The 25,598-nt window shown below is 46.0% G+C and overlaps 1 protein-coding gene across 5 annotated transcripts in view; it reads right to left on the reverse strand.

The window, feature by feature from the left end:
* The window catches only part of adgrv1 (adhesion G protein-coupled receptor V1), a 986,427-nt gene that overhangs the window by 359,065 nt on the left and 601,764 nt on the right, over positions 1-25,598 (reverse strand). For 4 of the 5 annotated variants that reach the window (XM_085989059.1, XM_085989068.1, XM_085989050.1 and 1 more), the window contains 3 exons: positions 17,017-17,424; positions 15,251-15,435; positions 798-1,050 (listed from right to left, as the gene is read on the reverse strand). In XM_085989059.1, the coding sequence (XP_085845185.1) occupies positions 798-1,050; positions 15,251-15,435; positions 17,017-17,424 (846 nt within the window). The remainder of the gene's footprint in view (positions 1-797; positions 1,051-15,250; positions 15,436-17,016; positions 17,425-25,598) is intronic. The other variant, XM_085989078.1, reaches the window with a different exon arrangement.

Below are 25,598 nucleotides of genomic sequence, written 5' to 3' on the forward strand. Positions count from 1 at the left end.
CACTCCTTCCATTGCTTCTACCTTTTCCACTTCCACCAATATTTTGTCAGCATCCACCTCCTTAGTAAATACCGATACAAAGTACTCATTGAGTATTCTAGCTTTGCCCTGCGCCTCTAAGCATATATCACCTTCTTTGTCTCTAATAGGCCCCACCCCGCCTCTTACTACCCGCTTACTGTTTACATGCCAGTAGAAGATTTTTGGGTTCCCTTTTATGTTAACCGCCATTCTACTCTCATATTCTCTCTTTGTCAATCTTATTTTCATCTTCACATCCCCTCTCAACTTATTGTATTTGGTCTGATTATCCCTTGAAAAATTCACCCGACATGCATCATACACCCTCTTTTTTTGTTTCATCATCTTCTCTATCTCCCTCGTCATCCAAGGAGCCCTTGCTTTGGTTCCCTTACCCTTCCCTCTTGTTGGAATGTACCTAGCCTGTACTTGGAACATTTCCTCCTTAAAGATCACCCATTGTTCCATTACAGTTTTTCCTGTCAGTCTTTGGTTCCATTTTACCCTGGCTAGATCCTTTCGCATCCCATTGAAGTTAGCCCTATTCCAGTTTAGAAGTTGCACTCTAGATTGCTCCTTGCTCCTCTCCATTGCTAATCTAAATCTTATGATATGATGATCACTCGTACCCAAGTGTTCTCTCACAGACACTTGGTCGACCTGGCCCACCTCATTCCCCAGCACCAGATCCAGCAATGTTAATTTAATTCTAGGTCATCAATAAGTTTCTGTATAACTGTTTTCAAATAAAAAATTTCAGCACACATTGGGCCTACTTTATTGTTGAGTGCAATTCCTTTTGCACTGGCTTGGAACCATTGCTGGCTGCTGTACTCTGTGAATTGCACATGTTGACAACTTTCATCTCCTGTGGTAAGTGAGGACGTAGGAGGAACTTCCAGCAGCCGTTCAGGAACTTGCAGGGAATCACCATTCTTCCCATCAACCTTGTGTCCATTAATTTGTTGGGGATACCAGTGATATGATTTAATAGTGAGGTACTGGCAAGTGTCAAGAACCGTTTTGCCCCTGTGGAATTGGAAAGAAAATGTTAAAATAAGTGCCCCGGTGATAATTCCAAAATCTAGAGTAGATATCTCAGATAAACTGAATTTAAGTTACTTTGATTAGATTAAACCGAAACTTGCCTTTTCTCAGTTAAATCTTAGATAATCTCATTTTTTCAAATGAAAGAACCTACACTAATTTTGTTCCCCAATATAGAATCGTCAACATAGATTTCAAAAGGGAAAGTCTTGCTTGACCAACCTCATTGAATTCTTTGAAGAGGTAACAGAGAGTAGACAAGGGTAATGTAGTAGATGTAATATTTCTAGAGTTCCAAAAGACTTTCAAAGGTACCACATAATAGACTAATGAATAAGATCAGAGCATTCAGAGTCAGGGGATAAGTAACAGAATGGATAGCTAGCTGGCTGTAAGACAGAAAGCAAAGAGTACAGGTAAAGGGTAGCTATTCAGAGTGGCAAAAGAAGTGGGGTCCCACAAGGATCAGTGCTGGGACCACTGTTATTCACAACTTATATTAACAATTTAGACTTTGGAATCAGAAACACAATTTCTAAATTTGTGGACGACACCAAATTGGGAGGGATAGTCAACACTCAGGGGGACTGCAACAAATTGCAAGAAGACATTAATAAATTGCAGAATGGGCATATAATTGGCAAATTTATTTCAATACAGATAAGTGTGAGGTATTATATTTTGGTAAGAAAAATAAGGAGGTTGCATATTACTTGGAAAATAGGAATCTAAATGGCATAGAGGAACAAAGGGATCTGGAAGTACGAATACACAAATTACTGAAAGTTGCGACACAGGTCAATAAGGCCATAACAAAAGCAAACTGAGGGGGAAAAATTCGGTAGGTTTGCGGCTCCCGTTAGCGCCTGAAGAGGGCGCTAATGGGGCGCAAAGCAACTAGCGCCCGGGCGCGGCAATGTTTGCGCCGCTCGTGAAATTGATCACACATTTTGCGGTGGCGCTAAACACTACTGCCATGATCTCCTGCGCCCGCAGATCGTGACATCAGTCGACTGTGCAACGCCCCGCTAGCGCCCTGGACTGGATATTGAGTAGTGCCCCCTGCCTTACCGCCTGCCACTAGCAGCGACAGGTTGAGGGGAGCATTTTGCAGTCGGGAAGGGACTGAGGGAGCGCTATTTAAAGGCAACCACTTCCTGCCTTTTTTTGTCGGCGACATTTTTGCACCACGTATTCTGAGCGAGTGAGATATTCAACGCTGTGTTGAGGAGTTTTGGGTACTGAGCAGCACTTTGCAGGTTCATTTTGACTTGATCTTCCTTGCATCGATTTAGAAGATTATGGGGGCTGCACTCTGAGCTCTTTCCCTGTGCCCCTTCATTGTTCTTTCCAGCAGATTTGATGTACAGGTCTCTTCAGGCCAAGATTCAAGGCTGCAATGAGCAGGGTGTGGATGGAGAGCAAGATCGACCCTCCCCTTTAAGAACTGGCCGGCGTCATTGTGTCTGTGTTCCATTGCTGACTGACATCACATGAGCTTCGCCAGCGCTCTGAGGTAATACCTCGCTCCTCGGCGTTAGCGCCTTAAGAGAGAGGTGTGTAGCGCCTGATTTAGCGCTCCAGGGGCGATAGAAGCCAGGTTTGCAGTCGGAGGCAATAATTAGCGCCAGGCGCTAAACTTTGCGCCCGGCCAATCATTGTGCCCCAAATGGGGCGATACCGAATTTCTCCCCCCCAAGTATCTAGGGCTTAATTCTAGAGAGATAGAATTAAAATGTAGCAGAGTTATTCTGAACTTGTATTAAACCTTGGTTAGACCACACTTGGAGTATTATGTACAGTTCTGGTTGCCATATTATAAAAAGGATATAGAGGCACTGGAGAGAGTGCAAAAAAGATTTACAAGGATGATACCAGAACTGCGAGGTTATACCTATCAGGAAAAGATGAACAGGTTGGGTCTCTTTTCTCTTGAAAAGAGAAGGCTGAGGGGTGACCTAATAGAGGTATTTAAAATTATGAAAGGTTATGATAGAGTAGATACAGGGAGAGTGTTTCCACTTGCAGGGGAGAGCAAAACTAGAGGCCATCAATATAAGATAGTCAGCAAGAAATCAAATAGGAAATTCAGAAGAAACTTCATTACCTAGCGAGTGATGGGAATATGGATCTCGCTACCACAGGGAGTGGTCAAGGCGAATAGTATGGATGGATTTAAGGGAAGGCTAGATAGGCATATCAGGGAGAAGGGAATTGAGGGTTATGCTGATAGAGTTAGATGAATAAAGATGGGAGGAAGCTCGAGTGGAGCATAAACACTGCATGGATTGGTTGGACCGAATAGCCTGTTTCTCTGCTGTATATTCTATGTAATCAGAGAGATACATTTGAATGGTAGTGAAAGTTGGAATAAGTCAACTAGGTTAAGGCATTATGGAGAACTCACTGAACTAGATCATTGTGCCACCTTAGATTGTGGAGAAATAATTTGCTAGACCAATCCTTCTCACAGAGATGGTCTTTTTGACCTACAACTACTTTGCATGGCTGATGTAGATGCAGAGCAATAACTATAATTTTACATTTAGGTGTTTTTTTAATTCATTCCTGGGTTATGGGCATCGCTGGCAAGGCCAGCATTTATTGCCCATCCCTAATTGCGAAGGTGGTGGTGAGCTGCCTTCTTGAACCGCTGCAGTCCGTGCAGTGAAGGTACTCCCATAGTGCTGTTAGGGAGGGAGTTCCAGGTTTTTGACCCAGCGACGATGAAGGAGCGGCAATATATTTCCAAGTCAGGATGGTGTGTGACTTGGAGGGAAATTTGGAGGTGGTGGTGTTCCCTTGTGCCTGCTGCCCTTGTCCTTCTAGGCGGTAGAGGTCGCAGGTTTGGGAGGTGCTGTCGAAGAAGCCTTGGCGAGTTGCTGCAGTGCATCTTGTAGATGGCTAAGGCAAATAATTGTGCCAAGATTAGTGGAGTGTATCGCTGTGATGCCTCCTTTGTATTTGTGAATCGGGCATTGAGTTGTTATATGTTCCGTGATCTGTTCTGGGTGATCACAGTTGAACGCTTTTTGACCGATAACAGAAAACTGCAGAGAAAATAGGGGAAGCTGATGTTGCAACATTCAGATTCAAATAAAAGCAGCATATGTGCTGCTTTGAAACTACTGAATAACAATTTTTTTTACATTATTAACTAATTTCTAAATAAGTAACAAAAGTATTTTCTGTAAAAACTTTGCTATCGATAAGCGAGTTTTCGCCGTCTGTTTGCAGCCCAGAGTTCAAGGACCTTGTGTTGGTTCCAAACTGAATATCTGAACCAAGGTTAGTCAACTCATCCCTTAAGATTTACATTCTAACAACCACATTTCTAAAAATAAGTGACTAAATTTAAACTGTGCTCCAGAAATATTGGGGAGAATTTTAACCCCCAAAAATGGGTGGGCTTGGGTCGGGTGAGATGTGAACATTTTACAAATTTCAAACCCGACTTCAACCTGCCCACTTCCGGCTTTAATGGAGGTGGGACAGGGGAGGCCAGCAACCGACCCGCTCCCAGGAGGTGGGTTGGTCATTTAAATATTATAATGAGGCTGTGTGCCTCAGATTTAACTTATCTTCCAGGTTTAAACCCAGCAGCTAAAGGGAGGCAAGGACTGCTTCATAGAAAAGATAAGTGCCTTTATAGGAGTGCTTGTGGGCCAGGAGTGCTTCCTCCGAGCCCACCAAGTTTACTTTATTCCCTGCCTGCCATCATCGCCACCGCCCCCCCGCCCCCCACCCCCGTTGAGATCAGAATACCCCCCCCGGGATCGGATCACCCCCTCAGATCAGACCCCACCCTCCCAGGATCGGCGACCCAGCCCCCACTCCCCCACCATGCTGCCACTAACGCAGCTGCAGGCTCCCTACCTGCTAGCCTGCAGCCTCCTCCGGTGCGTTCCCTGCCCGACAGGGAGCTAAGCTTGTCATCCAGGCTGGCAGGGAACTTGCTCGAAAAAAAAGATGCACGCTGTGCTGTTAAAACTGCTCAGCGTGCAGGGAAACCAGAACTTGACCAAACTCCACTCCCGCACCCCCCACCACCCCGCTTAAAAAACCTGCCCCACTAAATATCAGGGCCAACATTAAAAAAAATAAAGTGTGTTATTTTCAATATTTCTGCTTACGTACAATAATTACTTTTGGGCAATCTAATTGTCTGGTGAACAACATGGTCCTGAATACGACCAGTTCCATTTTGACTGAACATTTTCCAAAGGAAAGACGCCTGAATTCCACTCACCAAATTTTGAGATAATTTCAAGACTTTGGGGAAGAATTTCGACTTGCATCCAAAATGGCAGCAAGTCGCCGGAGCAAATGCTCCGCACCATGGTCTGTGATGACCTGAGGCCTGAGCCAAACTCGGAATCGGGCCTTATTTGAATGTATGTGATGTGCTGCAGACACCAAATAGGTGTCCCGATGCATCTTGCTGATTGGAGCCAATTCCAACTCTTAATCTAAACTTAGTCCTGCACTACCTGTAGCCCTAGCACTGAAAAGCCTTCCCTCCCCTGCTTCCCATCACTTTCCTTCTAACTGCAGCTGAGGATCCATTTAAATAGTGCTGATATAGCATCTCTGCTGACTGTTCCCGACCATGAATTGTGAATGGGATTTACAATGAGCGAATCCAGCACTGAGGAAGTTGAATTTGGTACAAGGGTACTTACACAGGCGCAGCACCCTCATTTATATATGGCGCCCGCTGGTTTTGGGTTGAGTGTCCTGGAGGACGAAAACTTTCTCAACTCAAAATGACGTTCACAGTATTTTTAAAAAATGTTTTAGAACCTAGAAATCATGTGTAGCAATTTGCTTATATTAAACTTGGAACGTCTCTAATTTCATTGAAAATAAAGATGCAAGTTACATTGTAATTTGAAGCACATCTGTTTGATCAAGTGCAAAGGCAACCTTGTGCCAATGTTTAAATACTCCCTCCATATCCTGAAGTGTTAGAAACATTGGCCTGGATATTAACTGGGGCAGGTTACGTAGGGGATGGGGGGCAGAGTTTCGGGTGGGAACCCTGAAAGTCTGAGTTTCCCCGCATGCTGTGTAGTTTTAATTCCACAGCGTGCGTCTTTTGGCCCTGACAGATTCCCCATCTGGAAGTCAGCCTGATTGACAGGCTGCAGTACCAGGTAGGTCCGATCCATGACCCGGCCGCCCACTGTAAAACCTGCAAAGCAGGTTAAATTAGAGGTTGCCAGCCTCATTAAAATATTTAAATTGCCAACCCACCTCCTGGGAGCGGGTTGGCTGCCCGCCCTTTGTCCCGCCTCTGTAAAACCTGGAAGTGGGCGGGTTGTGTTCCGGGTTGAGATTTTTTAAATTTTCACCCCCCCCCCACCTGCTCCCAGCCCACCTATTTTTATGTGCTGAAATTCCCCTCATTGTGCTAGTCAATAGCATATTAAGCCTGTTCTTTAATATGTGACTGGAAACATTGGACCAGTACAAATCACAAGCCCCCATTAGACTGCCATACAATCAGACAAATTTCCATGTGATTGCCAGTTAACATCTCAAAATTATCTTTGAAACTCTGCAACGCATAAAAAGTGGTCACATATCCATATGTACAATTGAGACCATGGGCTGGATTTTGTGAATGGAGGCGAGACTGCTGCTTGTGTCAATGTCCCACCTCTATCCTCGTCTGACCAATCAGAAGGATTTTCCCCTGGTTGAGCTTGTTAAGCCCGCCCTGTGGGCTCAGCAGGCCAATTAGGGAGGAAGTCACTGACAGATCACGTCAACGTCAGACGTGCTATCTGTCAAGACTTCTTGAAAGAAGAAATGAGTGTTTGACAGCTCTGTGAAGCTGTCAAACACTGACATTCTCTTAAGTTTGATGAGACTTTGTGGTGAGGACTCATCAAACCTTTCAACTTTGTAAATTTCACATGTCTGTAGGATCGGAGGATCCAACAGCCATTATGTGAAATTGACAAGGAGAATGTTGGCTCTCCCCATCCAGCGCGGCTAAAGGCTGCAGAAAGAAAACAAGGTAAGTGCACACTTTTTTAAACTTATCACTCACCTTGCATACTTACCACTCCACACTTGCACCCATCATTCACCTCTACGCCTTACTTCCAGGTGCCTCTGACCACCGCAGACCTCCTCCACGTCTCCTCCAACCCGGCGGGTTTCTCCGAGGTCGGGAAGCCTTCAGCCGTTAAGGTAAAATGGCACTAATCCTTTTTTCTGCCTGGTAACTACCTGTTAACAGGCAGTTAAAAGCATTAAATGCCTTTCCCGCCTCCAGGAGACGGGACCCGAAGCTGCACATCCTCCTACCTCCTGGCGGGTTTGCCATCCGCCCCCGCTTTCTCCAATTTTATCGGTTCTCCCACCGCCATGCCCACCTCCTCGGGGCTTGGAAAATCCAGCCCCTAGTGTAACAAGTCTGCAGCTTTTGACATGGTTAACCACACCATCCTTCATCAATGTCTTTCAGCTCAGTGGGATTTCCCTCGATTGGTTTGTTATCCTTTTCCTCAATACATACAGTCCCTTGGTGAAATCGTCCACAAATATGGGGTCAGCTTCTACATGTACGCCAACAATACCTAGATCTACTTTTTCACCTGCTCTCTTGAACCATCCACTGCCTTTGTGTTGTCACTATGCTAGTCTGATTGGCCCTGGACAAAATTCTGCACCCTTGTCATCCTCCTCCCCAGCCATTGTCTCAGGCTGAACCACATTCATCACAATTGTGGTGCCTATTTGACCCTGAGCTGAGCTTCCAACCCCATATACTTTCTTCACAAAGACTCCCTACATCCACTTCCATAATGTCGCTTGTCTCCATCCCTACCTCAGCCCATTTGCTGTTAAAACTCTCATCACTGCCATTGTCACTTCCAGGCTCAACTATTTCAATGCTCTCCTGGCCAGCCTCCTATTCTCCACCCTCCGTTAACTTCAGCTTATTCAATACTCTGCTGCTCGCATCCTATCCCGCTCACCATTACTCCTGTCCTTGCTGACCTACATTGGCTCCCAGTGCCCCACGCCTGAAGTTTAAAATTTTCATCCCTTCATGACTTTGCCCCTCTCTACCTCTGTAACCTCCTATAGCCCTACAACTGCTCCTGAACTCTTTGTTCCTCTGTCTCTGGCCTCTTGTGTATCCCTCTTCCTTCATCCCATCATTGACAGCTGTGCCTTCAGCTGGCTAGGCCTCTGCTCTGGAATTCCCTTCCTAAGCCCCTCTACCTCTCCACCTTTCTCTCCTTCTTTAAGACCCTCCTTAATATCCACCTCTGTGACCTCACCCCTCCCAATATTGCCTCGTGTCCATTTTTGTTTGATTATGCCTCTGTGAAGCACTTTGGGGCATTTCTCTAAAAGATACTTTATTCCCACACGTTGTTTTATCCACTTAACCCCATTCCTTTGACTTTTCCCAATACCATTTTAAAATAGAATCACAGAGGGTGAATTTCCACAGGGGTTTTCCCGTTTGTCTGCCGTAACTTTGGTGGAAGAATAAGGTAAGAGTTCTGTTGAAACAGGTCATCATTGACAAGCACATCACAGAGTTTGAATGAATCCCTATTTAAATAAACTATTTTCTAAAGCAATTTTGTGCAAATTGAACAAAAGTACACACAAATGGTTTGAACACTTTTAGGTATTCTGGTATTGAAGCACTGGAAATGTATAAAGTAACCGGATTTGAATAAAGAAATCAGACTACACAGTCCACTACAGATTCCACCAGGCTAGGAGAGTGTAATCAGCATGCTAGATCTGTTGAACTGCATCTAATTTCTGGAACAGAGACTGAAAGCATGCTGCGTGATATCATCTATGCTGCCAAGTCATCCTGAATCTCGAATTTGACCATGCTATCCCAATGACAACCTTCACTTACTTGGTAATTGGCACTTCAAAACCCTCACAGGAAATTTTTCAGTGATTAGTCAATATTTACATAATATGTGTGCTTTGAGTTATAGCTAATGTAGAAAGGAGGCACAGGCATTTGCTTCTCTTCTATAGCAACAAAAATTAAAATGAAAGTTTAAATTCCAACTGAATTTTGCATCTGCAACCTTTTTAAGTGCCTGGAAAATCCTGGGAGTGCTCCTGATGCATGGTCTAAGACTTGAGCAGTTAATCTCTCCAGTGTTGATTATCTACTATTTGAAAGCAGTTCATCTTCCATATACAAGTCAATAGGCTATCAGCAAAAGTAGAGAAATTCATTGGACTGTTGCTTTAAGATTTTTTCTTTCAAAGTAGCATTGCAAGCCATGTGATCTTCCCCAATTTCATACTACAAATAGGGCTCGATTTTGCCAGGCCCGAGGAGACGGGATTGGAGGCATGTGAGGTGTTAAAATTGCAAAAAAAAAGGCAGGCGGCTCCGATCCCACCTTCGAGCAATTTTCCCAGAATTGGGGTTTCAGACCCCGTTTCCATCCCGCCCTGAAGCCCAGTTAATTGCCTCTATACTCCCATTTTGAGAGGCCTTTCTGATTTTAACACATTTCCCCCGTCCTGCACGTCTCCTCTGGAAAACGCCAGTTAATCCTGGCGGCCTTACAAGTGGATTGATTACTAACAGCTGCAGCTCCACTCTTAAAAAGGAGTTTTCACCAATGATCATTTGCAGGTGGCAGAACGTTGTTGTCTCATGTCTGGGGGACCTTTTAGCAGGCCTACTCATTGTTGTGGAAGTTTGAAGCCTGACACCCATCCCCAGTGTGACCTCCTGGGAAACCCCTCTCCCCACCTTGACTGAGCGCTTCCTCAACTGAGGCATATACCAGAAACATGAGAACCATTTATTTCCTTTCCTCCTGGACATCAGATTCGGACGAAGACCAGCCGCAGCAGCAGCAGACCCATGAGCAACAGCAGCACCAACAACAGCAGCAACAACAGGAGCGCCAAGCTGCTGCTCACCCACCTGAAGCAGCACAGGCCAGAAGGCGAAAGCGCGTGACCACATTGCTGCCCAGGATACAAGGGACGCACTCATCTTGGCCAGATGTGCTTAGCCTGCACAATCAAACACTTTTGCCTCGCACCTTCTTACCAGAACATTGACATTGGACAAGAACCTGCAGATTCCTATTACTCTGACCACCATACTGACAATTGTAAGTCGCCCTAAGCCCTCAATGTGGAAGTTCCATTTGCGAGATGACACAGGCCACAACTTCAACAGTTTGCCATCAAATCTGTTTATCATCACATTACAAGGGTGGCTTGTCAAAAAACAATGCAACAGAGCACCCAAGTGACTACCCTTGTGACTACTTGTGCTTTATCTTCCTCTTACGCGTGCACCTACGTGGTGCTTCCCATGTGACTTCAGCAGATGTGGAGGCCTCTTGCTCACTTTCTCACGGGCGTTCTCTGGGGTTGTGAGCCTTTGAGGGCTTGGCAACAGTCTGCTGCTCCTGCGGCTGTGCAGGGGCTGAGACGCCGATCTCAGTTGGGTGAGGACTCTGGTGGGGCTCTGACCGAGGGCTTTGCAGTGGCATGGTCGTGTGAGCGCTTGGAGAGGAGCCCCCACTTCCTTGTTGTCTGCCACCAACATCCCTCTCATGGGTCAGCCCCACTTCTGAGCTAGCAAGTGGTTTGACAGCACCTTGCTGTACTTCAGGGGGGCCATGAGAACCCCTTTCTGCACTGGAAGTCCTACTCCAGAGGACTTCCATGAAGGTCTAGTTTCTATGCTCAATAGCTGACCATTGCTCCTCAAGAGAGGTCAGTCTATTCTGAACAATGACCATGTTTCAACACTCTGGTGACTTAGCTCCTCCATGGCCGTAGCCATCCTCTCCTCTATCATAGCCATCCTTTCCACGGAGGTTGCCATCCTTTCCGTGGTGATGCGTTCATGTGCCAATGCCTCCACAAAGGCTCTGCTCATGTTCGCGATGGACTCATCCATTCACTCCACACTCGCAGCGACCCTGGAGACAAAACCTGCCAGAGACTCCTACACCTGTTCCTGGAGTTCCAGCACCGCTCTCCTTCTGGATGGACCCGGAGGCACAGGGTCGACATGCAGCTGAGCTGAGCTGAGCTGGGAGAGTCCTGCGCCCTCTGACAAGGACTCTCCACTGCTGTCCCTGTCGCCACCATCTGCTGATGCTCACTTGTGAGCTGTGATACACCAGGTGACAACACTGCTCGATCTTGCGAAGGTCCCACCGAGGTGCGAGTGTCTGCGCTGGTGCAGGGTGCGCTGAATTCTGCTGACGCTGCGCCCTCAGAGGTTACAACTTCCTGTGAGGAGTCTTGAGGCTCTGGCTGTTCCTCCTGGACAGTGGGGACGGGGGCTGTCGATGGTCCTGTGGGGGAGTAAAGGAAAGAGTTAGAGATGTGAGGTAAAGGTTACATGCACATTGAATTGTGCGGATGATCAGAATTCAATCTGTTAGAGCATCAGAATCATTATCAGTCACTCATGCAATGTCAATGAGAGATGCCAAACTATTCTGTCACCAGCTTGCTGTGCTGCGCCCGTCTGTCTGTCCCTCCCCCACTTGCGAATCTTCCTCGACACCGGCGATTTCCAGGGCCACCTCCTCTGAGGTGGTGAGCTGGGCTACTGATGGTGGCCCTCCTCCTGTCCTCGCTCGTTCCCTCTTATTGTGGGTTCTCTTTTCCTGCAATGAGGGACACAAATGGAGTTTGAGTGAGAATGAAGGAGTAAGTGTAGAGAATCCATAGCATAGATGCTTAGAAGGAGGCAAAGGGCCTTCCCTGTGTGTTGTAAGTTGTTGTCATTGCATCAAAGTGATAGTGAGTGTGAGGGCTGTATGGTCGAATAGTTAAGTGAATGTGACCATAGAGAGAGAGAGGGAATGGGTAAGGGTGCAGGGATGCAAGTGTCAAGTGGGATGTGGAGGAAGAGGTTGGCAAAGCAGAGTGCTGGTGAGGAGAGGCGATGCGGATCAGATTGCGGATGATGCCATACTCACTTTTCCTGTGCGAAGAAGGTCATGAAACCTCACTGCAGCCAGGTTCTGCTGCACATAGAAATTGAGTTGACCTCCTGAGCCACTTGCATCCACACAGCTTGAGTTTGCTGGGGAGGCTTTTTCCTCCGTGAAGAAGGGAAGAGCACCTCCTTATTTGATCTTGCTCCCTCCACCAGAACTTGGAGGGAGGCCTCATCGAACCTTGGAGCACACTTTGTCCTACTGCTGGACATAGTTGCTGAATGAAGCGATCACAACAATAGGCATAAAGTTTAAAGTCTCCAAAAGAATAAAGGCTGCTTGTAAGCCTTAAATCCATCAGCATTGATGACATCATCAGAGGCGACTTTCTGTATGAAGAGACTCATTGGGCCAGGGGTTCCCACACACTGGAAATCAAGTGCCCAATTAGGGCAAAATCACACTTTTTCCCCACTTCACATCGGAGTCGGGGTCCTGACACGAAAACCGCCTGGCACGCCCCAGCCCGCCCCCAATGGCAAAATCGAGCCCATAATGTCCCATTCTCGATATCCTTCTCAGATATTTTTGCTACAGACAACAACACAAAAGACTTAGTTGGCGCAACAGAAATTTATGCCCAGAAAATTCCAAAGAAAAGAGAGTGGGAGATAAGGAAGGAAGGGACTGAATTTTTTGGGGACCAGACTAGGTGACAGAAATGGTAAATCAATTGTAATTTTTCAATAGATAGATAAAAGTAGCAACAGTTAAAAACAAGTTGATTACTTCAGGCAGAGGGCAGAGAAACCAAGCTAAAAATTCTGATTTCAAGAGGGAAGGAGAGTGGACATGCACTTTGGGGCAGAACCTGGGTCCATCGTGTCTCTACCCCTCATATATTCCCTTCTATATTGTGTTCCAGGGAAGCAACCTTTTCTTAAACTTTCCCTTGTTACATCAAGGGACAACAATGGGGCTATATCCATGGTCATTCCCATACTACCCTAGCAATTCTACCCAGCACTTATGCCTGCTGAGAGCAAGCGTAGGTCCTGTTCTGGGCGCAGGTGTGAATGACGGATGAATCTACCACAATTGATGAAAAGGGTCTCATCAGTGACAATGGAGACTATGAACAAATGAAACTGACCCAAGTTTCTGCACAAAATTTTGGTAGACCTTCACATGGGAGCACAAACCATGGAGAACCCCAAGGAAAGAGGCCCATAATGTCCATAACCTTGGTTTGTGACAGGTCGAAACAGTGGAACATGAAAATTTCCTTTGTGACATTTCCAAGGCCTAATATTAGCATGATTTATTTTTCTAATGAAAAAAAAATCACAGAAGAACTACAATGTCACCCAGGAGGATTGCATAATGGCCGAATTATGTTTTCCAGTGACCTAATGATGTTTTTTTGATGAGGTGGCAAGCTACAGGTTAACTAGTTATGAAAACATAATGACCCTAATCCCACTTCAGTCCTTTTAAATAGAGGGGAAAAAATCTCTTTTGTTAAGAGGTGACACAAAACTGGGTCTTTCTGCAATTTTTATGAACACACATCTTAGGGGGATAATGAGGTTCTATGGTGTTTGATAGGTTAAAAATGATTAAAAATTTCATAATTATTGTACATTATTTTTTAAACTAATTTTATGAAGACAAAGGGAGTAAAATTCAACTTCAGCAGGGGTGCAAAAAGGGAGAGTGTAGCAGATCAGCTGCTGGTTATACACACCATCCGATTTTCCTTTCCATTGACTTCAAAAGAGAGGAAAATCAAGCGGGGTGTATAATGGACTGCCAATCCACTACCACTCCTTTTGCACCTCCACCAAAGTTGAATTTTACCCCTGAATACTCTAAAATAAATATTGAAAAAAATATGGATCTTTAAACCAGAATATTGTAGTATGTCACTTTCATGCTAAATCATTTTCCGCATTCTACTGATGTCAAAATAAGAAGAATTATTTTACGCTTTTAGTCCCTTGACATTCAACAGAATTACCAAAGCCGAATCCCCAACTATCAACATCCTGGGGTCACCATTGACAAGAAACCTAACTGGACCAGCCACATAAAAACTGGCTATAAGGGCAGGTCAGAGGCTGGGTATTCCGTGGCGAGTGTCTCACCTCCTGATTCCCCAAAGCCTTTCCACCATCTACAAGGCACAAGTCAGGAGTGTGATGGAATACTCTCCAATTGCCTGAATGAGTGCAGCTCCAACAACACTCAAGAAGCTCGACACCATCCAGGACAAAGCAGCCTGCTTGATTGGCCCCCCATCCACCACCTTAAACATTCACTCCCTCCACCACCGGGGAACCGTGGCTGCAGTGTGTACCATCTATAAGATGCTCTGCAGCAACTCGCCAAGGCTTCTTCGACAGCATCTCCCAAACCTGCGATCTCTACCACTTCGAAGGACAAGGGCAGCAGGTGCATGGGAACACCATCACCTCCAAGTTCCCCTCCAAGTCACACACCATCTTAACTTGGAAAATATATCACCATTCTTCATTGTCATTGGGTCAAAATCCTGGAACTCCCTTCCTAACAGCATTGTGGGAGTACCTTCACCACACAGACTGCAGCAGTTCAAGAAGGCGGCTGATCACCACCTTCTCAAGGGCAATTAGGGATGCAATAAAGGCTGGCCTTGCTAGCGACGCCCACATCCCAGGAACGAATAAAAAAAAGTCATGTGAATTAAAAAGGCAAAACAAAATAGCAAATGGCTATTTTATGTTGTGGAGATTTGAGTATGTTCACAAACCAAAATCACGAGGAAAAAACAGATTTAATTTATGCTGTAAGCAAATTTGAAAAGAGCGCAATGTGTTGCTGATTTTCAAGTGTTTATGGTTACAAAAATCACCCCATTTCGATTAGCAATATTTTACTCTCAACACAATGCATCACAGTCTGAAATTAAATTTGATTGTAGCTAGTGGTGGTTCTCTGATAACTGCTATGACACTCCTACACCAAGATGAAAAATAGGGTTACATTTTTTCCCCATTTATTTAAAGAATACTTGGAACTAAAAAGCTTTTGACATTTGTCTAGATTTTTCTGGTTTGACTTTATGATGCTCTCCTTTGTTGGCTTTTACTGAAAGCTACTAATATATTCAGTACTCGAAGCATTAAATTCACTCCTAGATGGATGCAAATAAGTTACTACTTTATGTATTAATCCTATAAAATCTCAATAATCATAAATAATTTTACCTCTGACCAGGGGATCCACATTCTACATCAGTGAGGAGTGAGAAGGCAAACCTCTCTGTCACTTCAGCCAGCTGACTGAATCCTTTCGTATCCTTGCGTGTCGGGTCTAGTAGTGCACAAATAATATTATAAAGTAGTCCCCTACTGGTGTCACTGACCGGCCTCTTCATTCCTTCCTGTATCACCTAATGGATCATAAACAAATTAATCCATTAAATTTCACTCAAGGTAACAAAATTATAATGGAAAAAAATATTGCTGGACAGAATCTTCCACCAAGTATGTCAAGCAAACAACAACAACAACTTATATTTATATCACGCCTTTAACGTAGTAAAACATCCCAAGACACTTTACAGGAGTATTAAAAGACAAAATATTTAACACCGAGCCACATAAGGAGAAATTAGGGCAGGTGACCAAAACCTTGGTCAAAGACGTAAGTTTTAAGGAGCGTCTTAAAGGAGGAGAGGTAGAAAGGCGGAGAGGTTTAGGCAGGGAATTCCAGAGCTTAGAGCCTAGGCAACAGAAGGCACGGCCACCAATGGTTGAGTGATTATTATCAGGGAAGCTCGAGGACTGAATTAGAGGAACGCAGATATCTCGGGGGGTTGTGGAGCTGAAGGAGATTATAGAGATAGGGAGGGGTGAGGCCATGGAGGGATTTGAAAACAAGGATGAGAATTTTGAAATCGAGGCCTTGCTTAACCGGGAGCCAATGTAGGTCAGTGAGCACAGGGGTGATGGGTGAACGGGACTTGGTGCAAGTTAGGGCACGGGTAGCCGAGTTTTGGATGACCTCAAGTTTACGTAGGGTAGAATGTGGGAGGCCAGCCAGGAGTGCATTGGCATAGTCAAGCCTAGCGGTAACAAAGGCATGGATGAGGGTTTCAGCAGTGGATGAACTGAGGCAAGGGTGGAGACAGGCGATGTTACGGAGGTGGAAATAGGCGGTCTTAGTTATGCTGCGGATATGTGGTCAGAAGCTCATTTCAGGGTCAAATATGACACCAAGGTTGCGAGCAAAGTGGAATTCTAAAAGGACTCCCACAGTGCAAAGGGCTAGGCATATAGCATAAATAAACCTGTGTTCGACAGGTGTAAGTGGATAGTGGAAAGGTGTCATAAACCAGGCCTGCAGTGCCCTTGGTCTCAAAAGAGCCAACCTTGCACTTGATGTCCAGGGCAAAGCATTAGAGAATGGAGGACTTCACTCCTAAAAATTTCTTTCACACAGAAATTGCCTAATATTATCCATAAATCACAGTAAGTTACACTAGTATCTGGTATTTAAATAACTCCCATTTGAAAAGGCTGCCTGATTTCTCACAATGCCCGTGGTTGATAATGCCCAACTGAAATTATGCCATTTTCTTTTCATTCCACCACCCATCCCAGAACCTGCCGAAAATTAGCACGGGACGCACAATGGGTGGCAATCAGGTGAAACTGGTTTCCACCTAATTTACTGTTCAGTTACACCCTGTCTACGTCTATTTTTTATGCCAAAGTAGAAACTAAAATCAATGTCTATGATTATAAGTTATTATGCTATTCTGTCTGTAATGTACTGTAATTAATGCACTTTCAAAGCAAGCATATATAGTTGTACTGTTGACCCTGGTTTATTCTGTGATAAACAAATGTTTGATAACAAATAGAAGGTATTTTTAAAAAGTTATGCTTTTTCCCTTACAGTTACACTTATGTGGATTATGGTATTACGGTCGTTTCAGATAATGCTTGGCTTAAATTGTAATGTTCACCTTTTCTAACACTTTCATTACTGCACTGAGTTGTTCTCCTGTGGCTTCTGTAGTAATCCTGTTTTGCAGTTTCTGAAGAATTTGATTTATTAAGTCATCATCAAGGGGTTGGTATAACTGATCAACTAAACCCCAGAAGAACTGAGAGTTAGCATCTGTGACTACTGTGATGTTTGCGATGTTGTAATCCTTATGCAGCTGAGATCCTGCAGCTGGATTGTAGAGCACCACTTGAAATCGCTTGGGCAATGGATTGGAAGACGCCAGCTCTGGAGTAAGGACAATGTCCAATGCAACGCTTGACTGCCCCGGTTGGAAAGTTAAAATGCCTTCTGACTTCACAAAATCCATCCCAGCAATAGCTGGCGATATTAAGGTTTGGCCTACCAGCTCAGCTTTTCTTAACTCCTATAAAATACAAATTAAATACAAATAAGGACATTTATTTGATCTGAGTCAAGTAAATTCACCATTGTGAATTTATTTTTGATGCATGTATTTATTTCATAACTATAATAGTTTTAGCTGGTAAACTTTCTTTTCAATAAAAACTAAGAAAAATGCAAACCCATGATAATAGAAGACAACGGCCCAGAATTTGCTGAAATAATAATGGCGTCTGAACAATGCACAACATTATTAATGTGAAAATCAGCCAACAACTTGTGGTGAGGAAGATATGCCCTGTGAATTGCAAATTGGCACAAGTTGCTGGCCGATTTGCGCCAATCCATCACTAGCTTCGCGAAAACGGTATCTCACCCTTAGGGCTGGATTTTCATTCAGAAGTCGGGAAGGAGGCGGGACTACAACGTTTGGGTTGTAGTCCCGCCTCCATCGAGATGCGGCCAATCCATGCGATTTTCACTTGATTGACCTTGTTGAGCCGCCCAGCGGGCTCAGCAGGCCAATTAAGGGCCACCTGGCAACAGGTGACGTCACAGACTGAAATTTCATCTGTCAAGACGTGTTGACAGATGAAATATCAGTGTTTCACAGCTGTTTGAAGCCGTCAAACACTGACAGTCTTACTTCTAACCTGAGTCCTTCTACGCAGACTCAGTTAGAAATCTCGCCGGCACTGAAAGCTGCAGGCTGTCACTTTTGACAGCTTGCGGCCATTCTGCTTTCTATGCCGGCTGAATGATGGACTCCCGAAACATATAGGAAGGAAGGCTGTAAAGGTAAGTACAGGTAATTTAAACTTCTTTACACACTTTAGACACACCAAACACACTTACCTTTGCACCCATGCACCCAGCACTCACCTGAACACTGACATCTCGACCCCTCCAAGTCGTTCAACCCGACGGCCCGACTCCTCTAACTTGGCGTGGTTTGGAGCCATCGGGAATCCCACACGACAACCTTCAAAATAGGGATTAGGCTAAAAACTGCCTGTTAACTACCTGTTAACAGGCAGTTAATTGGCACTAATCCCTTCCCGCCTCGGGTCGGTGGGTCCCAGTGCGGGGCGGGTATCTGCCTCCTTTGAAACTTACATGGAGGCGGGTTTTGGGCGGGATGGTGTCGCGACCCCCGAATTCGGGATTTTAGCCCCCCGCACGCCTCATGGCACACTGAAAATCAACCCCTTAATCTCCCGTGATTTTCATGAAGTTGCTGTACTTGCATATTAACTGCCCGTTAAACTCACCACAGAAAGTTAAGTTTAGTAAATTATAGCGTAACTACCCATTTAATGACATGATAATTGTTGATGACTGCCAATCAACTTCACTTGCCCAGAAAGTGAAAAATTAGAAGTGCATAGATCCATTCCTTCAAGTAGGGAATTATTGTTGGCAGAGTTTGGTTAAGGAAATGCACTTTTTGTCCCGTTGTTCACCAAGGTCCCAGATGCCCTGTTTACTTGGCCATGCCGTTATCAGCTCATAGTTCCAGCAACGTTGTGGGCAAAAATATTTGAGCTGAAGGGTGCAGGAACAAGTCTAACGAACAGGGCACACTGTGAAATGCTCTGCTGCAGCAAATTCTGGGCCATTATGGTGAAATGCAAAATATATTCAGAATTAAAGGCTGCAATTTTGCCATAGGAGGCGGGTTGGCTGGTTGGAGGGTTCCAGTCCGGCTGCCAGTTTCAGCTGCCCCGATATAAGTATTTTCACTTAACTGGGCTTATTAAGCCTGCTGTTTGCACTACCCAGCCCAATCAGTGGGTTCGGGTGTGCTGCTCGCCTCTGCTGACATCTTTGATTCAGGAGCTTTTAAGGGGCCAATGTAGCCTTTGGATTTAATTTCCTTTCTGCTGCTCGTGAAAACGGTCTTTGGATCATGAGTGCTGCAAGATGTAAGGCTGCTCCTCGATTTGATGATGACTCCCTCCATTCTCTTGTGGAGGGAGTATGAGGGTGTAGGGAGGTTCTGCTCCCTCCCGATGGCCAGAGGGAGTCTCCTCAGCAGACAACGGCAGCCCGGCTGCAAATTGCTGAGGAGGTAAGCGCAAGGTCGTTGTGCTCACGCACCTGGGTCCAGTGCCGAAAACGGTTCAATGATCTGCTACGCTCAGCAAAAGTGAGTATAACATCACACTTACCTGCAATCTACTTCCCATCTGTTCTCATCACCAGCATTCTGCATTGTCAACCTACTCCTGCACATCCCAACCTACCCTTACTTCCCTTGCACCCTTACCTATCCCTCTCTCTATGTACAGAATCACTTCACCATCCTACTATGCACCCCTCACACTCGCTCTCACTGTTATGCAATGACAACAACTAACAACGCACAGGGAGACACCTTGGTTTTGGCAACTCACTCCATCTTTGTCTCCCTCTAAGCTTCTCTGTTATGGATTCTTTACACTCACTCCATCAATCTCATTGAAACTCCACCTGTGTCCCTCATTGCAGGAAAAGAGAGCCCACAATAAGAGGGAGAGAGAGAGGACAGGACGAGGTCCACCATCCCTGGCGACTTTAACAAACAACATCGTCGGAGGTGCAGAGGAGTTGGAATGGGGGATGGAGAGTCAGGCATAGTAGAGCAAGCTGGTAACAGAATAGATTTGCAACCCTCTCATTTTGATTTCATGAGTGACAGATTGGCTTCTAATCATCTGCACAATAGGATGTGTCTGCTACCTAAATATCACGGGGGAAAAATTCAGTTGTTTGCGCCTCCTGTTAGCGCCTTAAGAGGGCGCTAATGGGGCGCAAAGCAACTAGCGCCTGGGCGCGGCGACATTTGCGCCGCTCGCGAAATTAACTAGACATTTTGCGGCGGTGCTAAACACTACCGCCACGATCTCCTGCGCCAGCAGATTGTGACATCAGTTAGCGCCCCGGACCGGACACTTAGTGGCGCCCCCTGCCTTACCGTCTGCCGCTAGCAATGACAGGTTGAGGGGAGCGTTATGCTGTCAGAAAGGGACTAGGGGAGCGCTATTTAAAGGCTACTGCTTCCTGCCTTTTTTTGTCGGTGACATTTTTGCACCACGCATTCTGAGAGAGAGAGAGAGAGAGTCTTCTGGTGAGATTCAACGCTGTGTGAAGGAGTTTTGAGTACTGAGCAGCACTTTGCAGGTTTATTTTGATTTGCCCTTTCTTGCTTCGCCAGCGCTCTGAGGTAGCGCCTCGCTCCTCAGCCTTTGTGCCTTAAGACAGGAGTGAAGCGCCTGATATTGCATTCCAATCACCTCCAGGGGCGATAAAATCAAGTTTGCTGTCGGAGGCGATAATTAGCGGCAGGCGCTAAACTTTGCGCACAGCCGATAATGGCGCCCCAAATGGGGCAATACTGAATTTTTCCCCCCGCATGTCTAACTCATGCCTTTACTCCCCGACAGGACCATCGAGAGTCCCCCTCCCCACTGTCCAGGAGGAAGAGCCAGAATTCTCCTCAGAGGAACCTGCAGCCTCTGAGGGAGCAGCGTCACCAGAAATCAGCATACCCAGCACCAGCGCAGATACGCAAACCTTGGTGGGTCCTTCGTGACATAGAGTAGTGTTGTCACCTGGTATATCACAGCTCACAAGTGAGCATCAGCAGATGCTGGAGACAGCGACAGCAGTGGAGAGTCTTCGTCAGAGGCCGTAAGGGGGGTTCTAGCTCTGCTCAGCTGCATGTGGACCCTGTGCCTCTGGGGCCATCCAGAAAGAGAGCGGTGCTAGAACTTCATGAACAAGTGCAGGAGTCTCTGACAGGGTTTGCATCCACGGTAACTGTGAGTGTACAGAGAATGGAGGAGTCCATCTCAAACATGAGCAATGCCATGGTGCACGCAATGGCGAATGTAGGTGCCGCCATGGAAAAGATGGCAACCTCCATGGAGGACATAAATCACCAGACTCAAATGAACATGGTGACTCTTCTAAATAGATGGTCAGCTATGGAGGATAGATGGGCATCTATTGAGGAGAGGAACCAGAGGTAAGGGACATCCCCGTTATGAGGATTATCAGTACAGAGATGGGTCCTCTTGGCCCCACTGATGTGCAGCAAGGTGCTCTCCAGCCACTTGTTAGCAGTGAAGTGCGGGTGACCGACAACAAGGAAGTGTGGGCTACTCTCCAAGCGCGGAACTCTCGGTCAGAGCCCCAGATTTCTCAACCAACTGAGATGGCCGTCTCAGCCCCTGCACAGCTGCAGGAGGAGCAAACTGTTGAGGAGCCTTCCCAGGCTCCCAAACCCAGAGGATGCCCACCAAAGACGTCTAAGCAGGCGCAGCATAGAAGTGAGCAAGGTGCCTCTACATTTGCTGAAGCCACGGGGGAAGCACCACGTAGAAGCACGCGTAAGAGAAAGTTAACACACAAATAGTCACAAGGGTAGTCACTTGGGTGTTTTCATCTCATGCAAAGTAACGTTTGTCATCATGATTATAAATGTATTAAAGAAAAGCAACGGCAAAGATCCAAAGAGTTGGCCGATGTGTGCTCAGAAATGGAAGTTGCACAGTGAGGGGTCAGGATGCCTTTCATCTGTAATGATGCTGGCGAGAGTGATAGGAAACCACAGTTTATTGTACAGATGCTGTATGGCGTGTTAAGAAGGTCGGCCAGGCATTCATTTCCATGTGCCAGCCACATGTGGTTGATGCGTAAAATTACGCGAATCTGGCATGGATGAGTGCATCCCTTGCCTCACGGCCAGCAATGTAGTCGTGTGCTGGTGGAATTGGCACATCCGCCCCCACAAGGCATCCCTCATCTGCCGCCACCTCCTTCACCTCCTCAGTGGAGGATGTGCGCTGAGCCACTTGTTCCTCAGGCAGCGCTAAGCCATGTTGCTGTGCGATGTTGTGCAGGGCACAGCAGACGACGATGATTCTGGAGACCTTGGCTGGTGAGTACTGTAAGGCTCCACCAGATCTGTCCTGGCATCTGAATCGCATTTTGAGCAAGCCGATGGTTTGCTCTATGATGCTTCTGGTGGAAATGTGACTCACATTATACCGCTCCTCAGCTTCGTTTGATGGCCTCCTCATCGGTGTCATTAGACAGGGGATAGCCCTTGTCTCCAAGTAGTCATGCGGAAAGTTGGGATGGCAGATTGAAGAGCTGAAGCACAGTAGACTGCCGCAGGATGAACGAGCCATGGCAACTGCCAGGGAACTTGGCGCAAACATGCATAATATTATTCCTGTGGTTGCACACCATCTGGACGTTAAGGGAATGGAATCCCTTGCGGTTGACAAATACAGCTGGGTTGTGATGGTGTTCCCTAAAGGTCACGTGTGCAATTTACGATGCCCTGCACCCTTGGGATGCCTGCCATATTTGCAAAGCTAACCGCACACGCAGTTACACTCGCTTCATTCGTGGAGAAGTGGATGTAATTGTGCAAATTTGCAAAGAGAGCATTGGTAACCTGCGTGATGCAAGAAACATAGAAACATAGAAGATAGGAGCAGGAGTAGGCCATTCGGCCCTTCGAGCCTGCTCCGCCATTCAATGAGATCATGGCTGATCATCCAAATTCAGTACCCTGTCCCTGCCTTCTCCCCATATCCCTTGATCCCTTTAGCCTTAAGAAATATATCCGACTCTTTCTTGAATATATTTAATGAACTGGCCTCCACCGCCCTCTGTGGCAGAGAATTCCACAGGTTCACCACTCTCTGGGTGAAGAAATTCCTCCTCCTTTCAGTCCTAAATGTCCTACCTCTTATCCTTAGACTATGACCCCTGGTTCTGGACTCCCCGACCATCGGGAACATCCTTCCAGCATCTAGTCTGTCCAGGCCTCTCAATCTTCTAAACTCCAGTGAGTATAAGCCCAATCGACACAATCTCTCCTCAAACGTCATTCCTGCCATCCCAGGTATCAGCCTGGTGAATCTTCGCTGCACTCCTTCCATGGCAAGAACGTCCTTCCTCAGATAAGGCGACCAAAACTGCACACAATACTCAAGGTGCGGTCTCACCAAGGCCCTGTACAACTGTAGCAAGACATCCTTGTTCCTCTACTCGAACCCTCTTGCTACGAAGGCCAACATACCATTTGCCTTCTTAACCGCCTGCTGCACCTGCATGCTTACCTTCAGCGACTGGTGCACAAGAACACCCAGGTCTCTTTGCACGTCCCCTTCTCCCAATCTATTGCCATTCAGATAATAATCTGCCTTCCTGTTTTTGCCACCAAAGTGGATAACCTCACATTTATCCACATTATAGCGCATTTGCCATGTTTCTGCCCAATCACCTAACCTGTCCAAATCGTACTGGAGTTTCATGACATCCTCCTCACAGCATACCCTCCCACCCAGCTTTGTGTCATCTGCAAATTTGGAGATATTACATCCAATTCCCTCGTCCAGATCATTAATATATATTGTGAACAGCTGGGGTCCTAGGACCGATCCTTGCGGTACCCCACTAGTCACTGCCTGCCACTCAGAAAATGACCCGTTTATTCCAACTCTTTGCTTTCTGTCCGCCAACCAGTTCTCTATCCAAGTCAATGCCTTGCCCCCAATCCCATGTGCCTTAATTTTGCACGCTAATCTCTTATGCGGGACCTTATCGAAAGCCTTCTGAAAGTCCAAATACACCACATCCACTGGTTCTCCCTTATCTATTTTACCAGTTACATCCTCAAAAAATTCCAGTAGATTAGTCAAGCACGATTTACCTTTTGTAAATCCATGTTGACTTTGTCCGATCCTGTCACTGTTTTCCAAGTGCTCTGCTATTACATCTTTTATAATGGAGTCTAGCATTTTCCCCACTACCGATGTCAGGCTTACCGGTCTATAATTCCCTGCTTTTTCTCTACCACCTTTTTTGAATAGTGGGGTAACATTAGCTACCCTCCAATCCATGGGTACTGTTCCAGAGTCTATTGAGTTCTGGAAGATGACCAGCAATGCATCTACTATTTCTAGGGCCACTTCCTTAAGTACCCTGGGATGTAGATTATCAGGCCCTGGGGATTTATCGGCCTTCAGTCCCATCAATTTTCCTAACACCATTTCCCTACAAATACTGATTTCTTTCAGTTCCACCCTTTCATCAGACTCTATTTTCCACGGTATTTCTGGGAGGTTATTTGTGTCCTCCTTTGTGAAGACAGAACCAAAACATGTATTTAGTTGGTCTGCCATTTCTTTGTTCCCCATTATAAATTCCCCCGATTCTGACTGCAAGGGACCTACGCTTGACTTCACCAATCTTTTTCTCTTCACATATCTATAAAAGCTTTTACAGTCAGTTTTTATGTTCCCTGGAAGCTTACTCTCATATTCTATTTTCCCTTTCTTAATCCCTTTGTCCTCCTTTGTTGAATCCTAAACTGCTCCCAATCCTCAGGATTATTGCTTTTTCTGGCCAATTTGTATGTCCTCTCCTTGGATCTTATGCTATCCCTTATTTCCCTTGTTAGCCATGGTTGAGTCACCTTTTTTGTTTTATTTTTATGCCAAACTGGGATGAACAACTTCTCTAGTTCATCCATTCGGTCTTTGAATGTTTGCCATTGCCTATCCACCGTCAACCCTTTGAGTGCCATTCCCCAATCAGTCCTACCCAACTCGCTCCTCAGACCATCGTAGTTTCCTTTATTTAAATTGAGGACCCTAGTTTCTGAGTCAACTACTTCATTCTGTGTGTGCGGCCGACTGGGAGATGCCGCTGATGTCTGCTGATGATCCCTCGAAGGACCCTGAAGCAAAGTAGCTGAATACGGTGGTGACTTTAATAGCCACTGGTAAGGAGTGTCCACCTGCTCCTCTGAGCTCCAGGTGTTAGTGCAGCATTGTGCAGATGTCAGCGACTACCTCTCGCGAAAGTCTCAGCCTGTTTTGGCACTGCTGCTCAGTCATGTTGAGGAAGCTCATCCTCAGCCTGTAAACCCTGTGTTGGGGGTATCTCCTGTGGTGAGGTGCAGCCCTGCGCTGACACCCTCTGCCCTGTGCATCATCAGGTGGCTGAGGAGAAGGTTGGCGCTCCTGTTGTTGGTGCTGCTGTTGTGCCTGGTTCTGCTGCTGCCACGGCTGCTCTTCCCCCGATTCTGAGGACCAGGATGAGAGAGTATAAATGGTTCCCATTCTGCTGGTATATACCTCAGTTGAGGAAGAGATGTTATAAGCGCTCAGTCAATGTGGCCAGAGGGTATTC

The sequence above is a fragment of the Somniosus microcephalus genome, chromosome 1 (genome assembly GCF_052327205.1).
Source record: "Somniosus microcephalus isolate GS21.2 chromosome 1, FLI_Smic_1.0, whole genome shotgun sequence".
NCBI classification, from domain to species: Eukaryota; Metazoa; Chordata; class Chondrichthyes; order Squaliformes; family Somniosidae; genus Somniosus; species Somniosus microcephalus.